The sequence below is a fragment of the Pongo pygmaeus genome, chromosome 4 (assembly GCF_028885625.2).
Source record: "Pongo pygmaeus isolate AG05252 chromosome 4, NHGRI_mPonPyg2-v2.0_pri, whole genome shotgun sequence".
In the NCBI taxonomy this organism is placed as follows: domain Eukaryota; kingdom Metazoa; phylum Chordata; class Mammalia; order Primates; family Hominidae; genus Pongo; species Pongo pygmaeus.
In genome coordinates, this window is record NC_072377.2 from 82,518,757 (window position 1) to 82,532,114 (window position 13,358).

Consider the following 13,358-nt stretch of genomic DNA (forward strand, 5'->3'; position numbering starts at 1 on the left):
ACTACATGCATGCCTGCCCTGAAGGAAATGGTAGGGCTCTTTACAGGTTAATTTAGGCAGGAGGCAGAATCAAGTGGAATCACTTCCAGGACTGCTAGGAAAGTCACAATTGTGACACCCAGCCGGTGTTGGGCAGTACCTGACTGGCCCGATCAGATAATGTGGTTGCTCACACTATGCTGGAACCCAACTGTGGCTTACCTGACTGTGAGTTTTCTGGAAGGTGGCTCTGGAGCTCTCAGGTAAGAACAGGGCAGCAACATGACATCTACAGTGAGAAGGAGCCTCAGAGATGCCATGAGTTCTTCTTTTGTAAATGGGGAAGGCTGGGGCAAGGAGAGTTCAATGGCTTAAAGGCTAGCTAGTAAGAGGCAGAGCAAGAATAGAATTCACCTTTCTTGTTTCATAAGCTGGTGTTCCTTTCACAGCACACTGCCCTCTGAGATAAATGGGAGATGTGTCCCGAAGAACTGTTTACCTTTATAGCAACTCAGGAAAAAAGAGAAAGCTAGGCTAGAGACACACTAGGTAATCAAACCATCTTGGTGGGCCAATTAGATTTAATCTAGTAGCAATGCACTGGTACTCACAAGGTGAAGAGTCCACGAAGTTCGGGTCGATATTATGCAGCAGCTCAATTCTGGGGGATGGGCTTCCTTCACTGGAAAACAATTTTTAAGGGAATGTTAATTTCCTCTCTCTAATGGGCATGAGTTATTTTAATACTTCCCTTCCTTGTACTTATAGGAAATAACAAACCTGCCAGTTAACAACTCTGTCGTGAATTTGGAGGTCTCCACAATCACGTCTGGTGCATCTTCAAGTAGTCATCATTTGTCTACATTGACCGAACCCTTTACAGAAGAACTTCAGTGTCAAGCATATGCTGATATTTTTAAAAAATGATTCTGGGACCCTTTGAAATAAATATTGTGGCCTTATTTAAACATGATCATTTTTTACACCAGAGAAATGAGAACTCAACTCACCTCATATAGACTTCATACTGAACACTTACAAGTAAATGAAGAAACTGCATCTGCCAAAATGGTGGCACCAATATTACAGATGCAACACACCTCCTAAAGAGTAACCTACATCAGAAAAATTAATGTCCTCCACATCCAAATTTGCAACATGGATCTTAGATTTAATATAAATACATGAGAAATACCTAGATCTCTTTAAGGCTTTAAAAAATGTGTACACACAAATACAATCACAACCTACATTTGTGCTGAAAAGTGACTCGGAGATCGCTTAGTTCAACCCCCTCTTCTTACAAATGATGAAGGTACATAGTAAGTTATTGGTAGAATACTGGGTTGTGTGACTCTCAAAGCAGTGTTCTTAAGAAATTGGGAGCATAAACATCACCAGATGTATGTAGGGAGCACATTAAGCACCCAGGTCATTTTGCTAGTGTAGACTCAGCCTTACGGAAGTAGCTAAAAACAGTTTAAATCATTGAGGGTGTACTGAGGACTCCCTGATAATCCAATACAGTTCAGCTAAGTACTAAAGGTTGCAAAGTACTGTTAACACCACAGGATTCATACATAATCTAAATAATCAATAAGGCTCCTGACGTAACCAAGACATGGTTTCAGGTGTCCCAGTGTCCACACCCCAAACTCACAGTTAGCTGTTGATAGCAGTGGTTTGGGATTTCAATGCCCAATACAATTTCAGAAAATCTGGGTTGTGATTCACAACTTTGTATTTGCCAAGTAAGGAAATATAAAAACAAATCTTAATTAATTACAACAAAACAAAATAACAAACTTCAACTACCATCACCATTATTTTACAAAATAAACAACAAAAAAGGTAGGAAAGACACAATCTCAGAATAAATGACAGCTCCTTAAATTGAGCATATTTAACTTTAGTATTCTATAAGATGTCATTGTCCCCCTCTACTCCATAAAACACAGTGATCAGAGAGAGTGGAAGGGAAATATTCAGGGGTGCCCACGGTCCTGGGACAGCAGCGGCAGCACTGCAGGGGTGGGGGTGGGGCATATTTCCCAGGATCTTTCTTTTCTCATTTTCTTTCGGAGACACTTAACTGCCTGAATATCCTGGAGACTATCAACCAGTCCAAAATGCCAGGAACTAGGGTTTGATCCCAGAAGCTCTGAATGGAAATAGGAATGATATGTAAAGAAAATGGTAAATATGAGAAAATCTAAATAGAATGATGATGATGTCTAATTTGTGGGCTTAAAACCAAACAAGTATGCCGGGTACAATGGCTCATGCCTATAATCCCAGCACTTTGGGAGGCTGAGATGGGAGGATCCCTTGAGGCCAGCCAGGAGTTTGAGACAAGCTTGGGCAACATACTGAGAGACCCGGTCTGTACTACTACTACTACTACTACTACTACTACTACTACTACTACTACTACTACTAACTACTACTACTACTAACTACTACTACTACTACTACTACTACTACTAAATTTGAGCACGGTGGTGCATGCCTGTAGTCCCAGCAACTCAGGAGGTTGAGGCAAGAGGATCCCTTGAGCCCAGGAGTTCAAGGCTGTAGTGAGCTATGATCACACCACTACACTCCAGCCTGGATGACAAAGTGAGACTCTCTTAAAACAAACAAATAAAACTAAACAAACGAGTTAAAATCCTGGAAAATAATAGCAAGCAAGGAAAGGAAATCAAATGAAAGCATTTTAAAGTATTTATATTGTTTGGAAGTGGGGTAAAGCTACTGATTAAATTTAGATTTAGCTAAGTAAAACTTTTGTGTTAAGTTTTTAGGGCAACTATTAATAAAGGCTTTTTCTGGACTATAGGTTGAAAACTCAAAAATTTCAGGGCCAATATATTAACATATAACTACGCAGCTTTAAAAGTAGAGTTCACTGTAATACCCCAAAACCTTAGGCACAATTAAATAAAAATATTTTCCTAATAACTTTAGAGAGGGTTTATATACATATTCTTCATTCATGTCATTTTTTTCATTATTCAGAAGAGTCACAGGTATTTTTAAATAAGTAAATTTAATATGATGAGATGATTTTTTGAAACCAAGGGTTGTGTATAATCCTAGTTGACTGTTAGGAAAAATCTTCATAGGCAGAATCATCGTGATGCAAATAGGAGCCAACCCCTCCAACTATCTTAAGTATGTTGTGATTATACTTTTAAAATGCACTCATCAGAATATTTTGATAAGGATGTGGTTAGAGATATGGGCCAAGAAAACACAATATGTGACAAGTGATTGAAACAATGACCAAACACCATTAGGGACTTCCTGAGGGGGAAATATAGAGGGATTGTGGATTTCCATTAATAGTTAACACTTTATTAACACAGATTCAAGTAATTATACCCTCCACCACCACCACACACACACACACACACACACACATCAACTCAAGAAGGCACAGAAACTGCATGGTTAATTTCAGTGCAGACAAGGGTACAGTGTACTGATACTGCAACCAAGAAGGTGGGTTCAAGTCACCTGGAGAAGAAAATCTGGGGGCATGGGACAAAAATGGAGCTTGTTGGAAGGAGAGGAAGGGGTGGGTGATGAGAAATCTCAAAGCTAACTCTGCAAGCCTCATAATTTTGCCCAGGAGATATTTTAGAGTCATAATTTTGAAAAGACCAGTAAATGGCAGAGACAATGGTCATTAGAGAGACATGGCCGATTGTTGGGGAGGAGAATCCTCAGGGCTGAATGCCATATATAGGAAGAGCATGCCCCAGACCCTGCGCAAGGCCCACTGTCTACTGAGGAGTTAAAATTTCCCCAGACCGAAGAAGCTGGACATGGGTACACAGCTTAGGAAGAAATGTTCACCACCACATTAATAAACTTTCTCTTTATAAATTCAAAGAAAGGGAAGTTCAGTAAATACCCATATGTCTTCAGCGTTAATTTAAAAACCCTCTTAAGAACCCACAAATTCTTGGCCACTTAAATTTGAGTAGTCTCCAATAATCACATGAAAGATCCCCCTCTTGCATTTAGAAGGAAAATGCCTGGTGTGTGGTGAGTTTTCTGTTTTTGTTTTTGTTTTTTTCCCTCAATTTTTTTTTTAGAGCAAACGTTTTCCATTGTTGTCTCACTCCCATCCCTTCCTCACTCCTCTGGAAATTTTTGACATCAATAATCTCCACTTTCTTATGCATGTTCCTCTATCCTTCTGTTAAAAACAAAATAAGAAAATTTTATTAACCATCTTATTTGCCAAAAGGTATCTTGTTTTTTACAGTACTCATTCTCAAACTTTGCTGTACATTAGAATTACCCGGGAAGCTTTTAAACCCCAGATGCACAGGCTGCATCTCATACCCGTAAGATCACTGGCGGCGGAACCCAAGCATCAGTACTTTTGGACTCTCCAGGCGATTCCAATGTGCAGCCAAGCGTGGGAACTGCTGCTCCTAAGCAATGCCTCCCAAACTTTAATGTACATATGAATCATCTGGGGAGCTTGTTAAACTATGGATCCTGATGTACTTGAACTGAATGGGGCCCAATAATCTGCATTTCTAATAGCTTCCCAGGTGATATTGATGCTGCTGGTCTCAGGACCACACTTGCAGTATCATGGTTTGAAGAAGCCTCCCGGAGTCCTTCCACATGGGATCTCAACCCTTTTGGAGTCTCTTAAATTAAAAACTTATTTGGATTAGGGTTGATTCAAACATAATGATTCTCAACCTTGGCTGCACAATACAATCACCTGGAGAACTCTTAAAAAATACTGATGCATGGGTTCAATCCCAGGAGACTGAGTTCATTGGTCTGAGTTTCAGCCTGGGCATAAAGATTTATAAAAGTACCCAAACTTAGCTTTATTGAAGTATAATTTTAAAACCATACAATCACCCATTTAAACTGCACAGTTAAATGTTTTTGGTGTATTTACATGGTTGCACAATCATCAACAGTCTAATTTTAGAACATTTTTATCCTCCCAAAAGAAATACTGTACCCATTAGCAGTCATTCTTCATTTTCTACTTCACTCCCCTCCCCAGCCCTAGCCAATCGTTAATCTGTCTCTACAGATTTGCCTATTCTGGACATTTCATATAACTGGAACCATATAATACTTGGCCTTTTGTGGCTGGCTTCTTTCACTTAGCATAATGTTTTCAAGGGTCATCAATGTGGTAGTATGCATCAAATATTTCATTCCTTTATATGGCTGAATAATATCCCATTGCTTGACGATATCACATTTTCTTTATCCATTTAGTTGGTTAATATTTCAATTGTTTTCAATATTTGGCTATCATGAATAATCCTATTATGAACAGTCATGTACAAGTTTTTGTGTGGGCATTCGTTTTCATATCTCTTGGGTCTATAACTAGGAGTGGAATTGCTGGGTCATATGGTAACTCTACAACATTTTGAGGACTTGCCAAACAATTTTCCAAAGCAGCTGCACCATTTCACACTCTCACCAGGAATAATAAGTGTTTCAATTTCTCCACATCTTTGACAACACTTATTAATGTGTCTTTTTGAATGTAGCCATTCTAGTTGGTGTAAAGTGATATCTCATTGTGATTTGATTTGCATTTTCCTAATAATTAATGATGTTGAGCATCTTTTCATGTATGTATTGGCCATTTATATATCCTCTTTGGAGAAATGTCTATTCAGATCATTTTCTCATATTTTAATGGGGCTACTTGTCTGTTTATAATTGAGTTGCATGAATTCTTTATATATTCTATTTGCAAGTCCCTTATCTGATACATGATTTGCTAATATTTTCTCCTATTCTGTGGGTTGACTTTTCACTTCCTTGAGAATATCATTTTGAGAATAAAAGTTTGCATTTTGATGTAGTTCAACTTATGTATTTTCTCTTGTGTTACTTTTATCTAAGAAACTACTGTCTGACCCAAGATCACAAAGCTTTACTCCTGAGTTTTCTTCTAAGAGTTTTATAGTTTTAATTCTTACATTTAGGTCTATGATCCATTTTAAGTTAATTTTTTTGTATGCTGTGAGGTAGAGATCCAACTTCATTATCTTCTCTTTTTTTCTTTTATTATGTTTAATTGACACATAAATATACATATTTATGGGCTACAGTATATTTCAATATATGCGTACAATGTGTAATGAGAAGTCAGTGTAATTAGCATAACCATCACCTCAAATATTTATCATTTCTCTGTGTTGGGAACATTCAAAATTCACTCTTGTAGCTATTCAAAAATATACAATAAATTGTTGTTAATTATAGTCACCCTATAGTGCTATAGAGCACTAGACCTTATTCCTGCTATTTAACTGTACTTTTATATCCATTAACTAATCTTTGGCTATTCTCCTCTCCCCTACCCTTCCCATCCCCCAGGAAAAACACTACTCTACTCTCTGCTTCTATGAGATCAACGTTTTTTAGCTTCCATGTATGAGAACATGTGGTATTTATCTTTCTGTGCCTGGCTTATTTCACTTAACATAGTGACCTTCAGTTCCATTCATGTTACTGTGAATGACAGGATTTCATTTTGTTTTATGGCTAAAGAGTATTCCATTGTGTATATATACCATATTTTCTTCATTCACCCACTGATGGACCCTTAAGTTGATTCTATATCTTGGGTATTGTGAATAGTACTGCAATAAATATGGGAGTGCACATATCTCCTTGATATACTGATTTCATTTCCTTTGCATATATACCCAGTAGTGGGATTGCTGGATCATATGGTAGTTCTATTTTTAGTTTTTTGAGGAGCCTTCATATTGTTTTCCACAATGGCTAGACTAATTTGCATTCTCACCAATGGTGGATAAGAGTTCCCCTTTCTCTACAACCTTGTCAGGATCTGTTATTTTTTAACTTTTTGGTAATGGCCATTCTAACTGGGTTGAGATAATATCTCATTGTGGTTTTAAATTTGCCTTCTCTCATGATTAGTGATGTTGAGCATTTTTAAAAATAAATCTATTAGCCATTTGTATTTCTTATTTTGAGAGATGTCTATTCAGCTCATTTACCCATTTTTAAACTGGATTATTTGGGGGGTTTTTCTGTTGAATTGTTTCAGTTCCTTATATATTCTGGATATTAATCCTTTGTTGAATGAAGAGTTAGCAAATATTTTCTCCCATTATGCAGGCTATCTATTCACTCTGTTGATTGTTTCCTTTGCTGTGCAGGAGATTTTAGTTTGATATAATCCCATTTGTCTATTTTTGCTTTTGTTGCCTGTGCCTTTGAGGTCTTCTCCATAAAATCTTTGCCCAGACCAATGTTCTGAAGCATTTCTCCTATGTTTTCTTTCAGGAGTTTCATAGCTTCAGGTCTTATATTTAAGTCATTAACCCATTTTGAGTTGATTTTTATATATGGTGAGAGATACAGGTTTGGTTTCATTTTTATGCATATGGATATCCAATTTTCCCAGCACCATTTATTGAAAAGACTGTCTCTTCCTCAATAAATGTTCTTGGTGCCTTTGTCAAGGATCAGTAGGCTATAAATACACGAATTTATTTCTAGGTTCTCTATTTTGTTCCATTGGTATATGAATCTGTTTTTTACACAAGTAACATGCTGTATTGGTTACTATAGCTTTATAGTATCTTTTGAAACCTGGCAGCGTTATGCCTCCAACTTTGTTCTTTTCACTCAGGATTGCTTTGGCTATAGGGTCTTTTGTGGGTCCATATAAATTTTAGGATTTTTAAATTTCTGTTGAGAATGTTATTGGTATTTAGATAGGGATTGCATTGACTCTGTAGATTGCTTTTGGTAGTAAGATCATTTTCATAATATTTATTCTTCAAATCTATGAATATGAGATATCTTTTCATTTTTTGTGTGTTCTCTTCTGCTAGCTTGTTGCTGGCATATAGAAATGTTACTGATTTCTGTATGTTGATTCTGTATCCTGCAACTTTACTGAATTTGTTTATCAGTTGTAAGAGTTTTTTGGGAGAGCTTTTAGGGTTTTCTGTATATACGATGATATCATCTGCAAACAGGGACAATTTGACATCCTCCTTTCCATTCTGGAGGCCCTTTATTTCTTTCTACTGCCTGATTGCTCTGGCTAGGGCTTCCATTACTATGTTGAACAAAATTGGTGAAAGTGAGCATCGTTGTCTTGTTTCAGATGTTAGGGGAAAGGCTGTCAACTTTTTCCCATTCAGTGTGATGTTTGCTATGGGCTTATGATATATGGCCTTTATTGTGTTGAGCTGTGGTCCTTCTATATCTAATTAGTTGAGTGTTTTGATTATGAAGGGATGTTGAATTGTATCAAATCCTTTTTATGTATCTATTGAGATGATCATGTTGTTTTTATACTTCATTCTGTTGATGTAACGTATCATGTTTATGGATTTGTATATGTTGAACCATTCTTGCAACTTTGGGATAAATCCCACTTGATAATGGTGAATGATCTTTTAAATTTATTTTTATTTTTTGAGATGGGGTCTCATTTTGTTGCCCAGACTGGAGTACAGTGGCTTGATCATGGCTCATTGCAGTCTCAATCTCCCGGACTCAAGCAATCCTCCCACCTCAGCCTCCCTAGTACCTGGGCTATAGGAGCATGCCACCATGCCTGGCTAATTTTTAAATTTTTTGCAGAAATAGGATCTCCCTATGTTGCCCAGGCTGGTCTTGAACTCCTAGGTTCAAGTGATCCTCCTGCCTTGGCCTCCCAAAGCACTGGGATTACAGGCATGGGCCACCACACCTGGCTGTGAATGATCTTTTTAATGTGTTGCTGTATTCAGTTTGCTAGCACTTTGTTGAGGCTTTGTGCATCTATGTTCATTGGGGATACTGGCCTAAAGTTTTCTTTTCTTGTTGTATCTCTGTCTGGTTTTGGTATCAGCATAATGCTGGTCTTGTGGAATAAGTTTAGAAGAATTCCCTCCTCTTCAATTTTCTGGAAGAGTTTGAGAAGAATTTTTATTAGTTCTTTAAATGTTTTGTAGAATTCTGCAATGAAGTCATCAGGTCCTGGGCTTTTCTTTGATGGGAGACTTTTTATTACACGATTCAATCTCATTACTTATAATTGGTCTATTCAGGTTTTCTATTTCTTCTTGGTTCAATCTTGGCACATTGTATGTATACATGAATTTATCCATTTCCACTAGATTTTCTAATTTGTTGGCATATAGTTGTTCATAATAGTCTCTCATGATCACTTGTATTTCTATGGTATCAGTTGCAATGTTTCCTTTTTTGTTTGTGATTTTATTTGGACCGTTTACATTCTTGATTCATCTAGCTAATTATTTGTCAGTTTTGTTAATCGTTTCAAAAACCAACTTTTCATTTCATCGATCTTTTGTATTATTTTTTAGTGTGAATTTTGTTTATTTCTGCTTTCATCATTATTTCTCTCCTTCTACTAATTTTGGATTTGGCTTGTTCTTGCTTTTCTAGTTCCTTGAGATGCATTCCTAGGTTGCTTATTGGAAATCCTTCTACTTTTTGGATGTAGGCATCTATTGCTATAAATTTTCCTCTTAACACTTCTTTTGCTGTATCCCATAGGTTTTTGATATGCTGTATTTCTATTTTCATTTGTTTCAAGACATTTAACATTTTCCTTCTTAATTTCTTTATTGAGCCACTGACGATTAAGGAACATATTTAACTTCCATTTCCATGTATTTGTAAAATTTCAAAAGTTCCTCTTGTTATTGATTTCACTGTGGTCAGGAAAGATATTTGAGATCATTGTAGTTCAGTGGTTTTCTGCAGTAACAAGGTTTTAGTCTTTTCTCTTTCTCCTTTGTGCATCTGCTCTACCAGCGAGTTTTACACTTGTGTGTGTTTTCATGAGAATGATTATCATCTTTTTTCTTCCAGATATAGGACTCCCTTGAGTGTTTCTTATAAAGCCAGTCTAGTGGTGATGAATTCCTTCAGTTTTTACTTGTCTGGGAGACTTTCTTTCTCCCTCATTTCTGAAGGGTAGATTTGCTGGGTATCACATGCTTAGCTGACAATTTTTTTTTCTTTTGGTACTTTGAATACATCATCCACTTCTCTCCTGGCTTGTCAGGTTTCTGCAGAGAAATATGCTATATCCTAGAATGGCAGAACACAGCTGTTATTTGGGCCCTGGAAGACAAGGAGCAGCACAGCAATGACCCCACTCCCCAGAGACAAGGGTGTCTCAGCAGCTCAGACTTCAGGAGGCTAGTACAGCCCCAGGAAGGAAGGACACTAGAGCTGTTTGGCCTGCAGGATGGGGTGTCTCAGCTCAGCCACTGCTCTGTTTCCCTGGGACACAGGATACCATGTCAGCACAGCCGTGGGATTTGCAGCTATTCAGCTCAGCCAGGGTACCAATTCCCCAGAGGGTGATGTGTCATTTCGGCTTGAGTCCAGCAGGTATGACTGTTCTGGGTGGACCAGGCACCATTTCCCTAGGATGCAGCGTGCTACTTTGACTTAGGCATTGGAGGGGCATGATTTCTCTGAGCAGTCAAAGTACTGTTTTCCCAGGAATCAGGACACTGCTTCAGCTCTGGCCTGAGGAGGAAAGGGTGGTGGGAGGTGGAGCAGCTCCACCTCTGCTTGGCCCCACAGGGAAGCACAAAACAGTTGCTCGACTTGGGGATGTCAAGCCATTGGGCTGGGGCAGTTCAGCAATGGCTTAGCCTCAGGGATAAAAGAGAGCCATGCATACTTGCCCCCAGAGCAAGACACATCCAGCCATAGTTCCAAGTCCAAGATGGCATAGCACGGTAGCTATGTGGGCCACAGGGTGTGGATCATAGTGTTGGCTCCTTCTCTGGGGAAAGCACGGACATGTGGACTTCAGGCAGCTCCCTCAGCTAGGCTTAGTGCCTGTGAGGATTGCAGGGGACCCCAGTGCTCAGGTCTGTAGGTATCCACGGTGTTGATGGGGCCGCTGGGATCCTTTTGCTTACCTCCTTGCAGTAGGGAGATGTTCCTCCTAGTTCATTCCCAGCTGCTTCCAGCTGGGGTTAGGGTAATGGAGGCCTGGCATTTCTTCCCATTCTCTATGTGGCCATCCCAAGTTTCTGTGCTCACCAGGGTATCTGTTACTTCTCTTGTGCACCGCTGCACTCCTCCTCAGTTATTTTCGTTAAAATGAAGTTGTTTATTCATTGTTCTGGCTATCTTTTTGAGGGAGAAGAGCACTAGGGTCTTCTAGTCCACCAGCTTGCTGATGCCACGCTTCTTCAACTTCATTCTTCTGCATGTGGGTAGCCAGTTATCCCAGCACCATTTTTGAAAAGACTATTTTTTCCCAATGGAACTATCTTGGCACCCTTGTCAAAAATGCAATCTGATTTTAACCCACATCTAAGATTAAGAATCACTGCTCTCTGGCCTTGTTACAGAGGTCACCATATATGATTACATGTTCTAAATTCTTGATTTTTTTTCTATAGAGCAAAAGATGGGTATCTAGCTTTTAGGACACTTAGGTAAGAAGTCCATATATAATGATAACGGCTTCCCCTTGAAAAAAAGTCCTGGTTCCCCAGAAAGTATCTTAAGAAATCTGTTGATAACTTCCTATAATCAATATCTTAATATACACCATATAGGGATATTAGTACCTTGAACACAAAGCTTTATCACAATGACACAATTTCTTCTACAAAGGTGTGTATACCAAAGTGGGTTGGAGAAAAAGTGTATGTTGTACATTCATAACACAGTTTCAGCAATATCAACTCTTGTGATCACTTGTGATCTTGCAGAATAAACAGTGGCCCTATCAGAACCATAAAATGGTTGTGGAGTTGATTATTGCTATACTATAATCATGTGTTAGCCTCTATCTTCTCTATGTCTCTCTCTACACACACACACACATGTATGTATTCATTTTCAGGTAATGCTACAAATACTATAGTATCCCAGGACATCATACAGTTCCAAAGTTTCATTTCCATACAATCATCAGAAAATGAACTTTCCTCCTGACCAATTTCTGAAGACATCACTCTCTCATAAGAAGTGTAGCATTGTCTTTGGGAGCAAAGCCTTTCAGGGTGTGCATCCCAACTCCAGAAATTACTGGCTATATAAACTTGGGTGTTGTTTTTCTCATCAGCAGAGTCTAGATAAAAGTACCTATCTTACAGAGTTGTTATGAGAATTGCATGAGGCAACAAAACCCCTTTTATTGTAAAATATAGATCCAGATTCTGCAGACATGGAAATAATATAACCTCAAAGACTATAACCTGGGACACAGACACAAGAATAATATGAAGATAAAATGAAACATTAATGTTCCTACCTATTCTTCTTGCTGGCAAGTGCTCCCTTATGAAACACACCGGGGTAGATATAATTTTAATTTCTAAGACATTTTATGATGTTCTCTCCAATATGAGAGTCTCTTTTTAGAAAAATACCAGTGTCAATATAGTCAAGTCACACAGTCTACTCATTATAGACTGTATATTAAAAAATATATATTGCAATCTGTTATCTAGGTATTTTCCTTATTTTTTAGTTTTGGCAGATGCTATAGTTTAGCTGCATGAGCAACACTGTCTTTATTAGACTGTTGATTTTATTTGTGAAATAAAAATCTCTAAATAATGACTGACGGTGTTAATGATAAACAGGTTTTCAATAATCACACAAGTTCATGAAATGTCCTGGTTTTAGGTGAACCAAGGTAATGGGTGTTTTTATTGCAGCAAATACTTGGGCTTCAGGCTGATAGGAACAAAGCAGAGCTCTCTAATTAGCTTCTTTAAGGAAGGCACCCATGGGACAGTTCAAGGATTGCCACCGTACAATGTTTACCCCCATCCCAGCACATATTATTGGCTATGGCAGTAAGTAGACAAAGACCTATGTAAAGAAAATAACAGAACTATCTTGTTTGCCATTTGCCACTTAGTGATGAAGACCTACTTCTAAACCGGTGAAGTTGGCAAGTTTTACCCATGCCTATAACAACCAAACTAGTTATTTTGGGGTTTCATTGGTTTTGGCAAGGCTAGTTTGGATAACAGTAGCTTGCATTGATAGAACATTTTTTATGTGCAACACACCATTTAAAATGCTTTACATGTATCATTTCATTCAACAGTCAACACTGTGAGGTAGAGACAAGCTTGGCATGGCATGGTTAAGTGACTTACACAATCATGTGGTTGAGCAGGTAATAGGACTGGGTTTGGAACTCAGCCAGACTGACCCCCAAATCCCATCTCTAACCACTGTGCTAAATTCTCTGCTCACTAAAATGTACACATGGCCTCAGTGTCTCCTTAAATGTATGGTGTTTCCATTCATTTGGTTTATTTTTAAGGCTCCATAAACAAGTATCTCTATTAACTGCAAATGCTTCTATTAATAAAAGT

The 13,358-nt window shown here is 38.2% G+C and overlaps 1 protein-coding gene across 1 annotated transcript in view; it reads right to left on the minus strand.

Annotated features, from left to right (window-relative positions):
- The window catches only part of ARSB (arylsulfatase B), a 201,200-nt gene that overhangs the window by 60,857 nt on the left and 126,985 nt on the right, over nucleotides 1–13,358 (minus strand). The window contains exon 6 of the mRNA XM_054488965.2: nucleotides 591–661. Coding sequence (XP_054344940.1) covers nucleotides 591–661 — 71 coding nt within the window. The remainder of the gene's footprint in view (nucleotides 1–590; nucleotides 662–13,358) is intronic.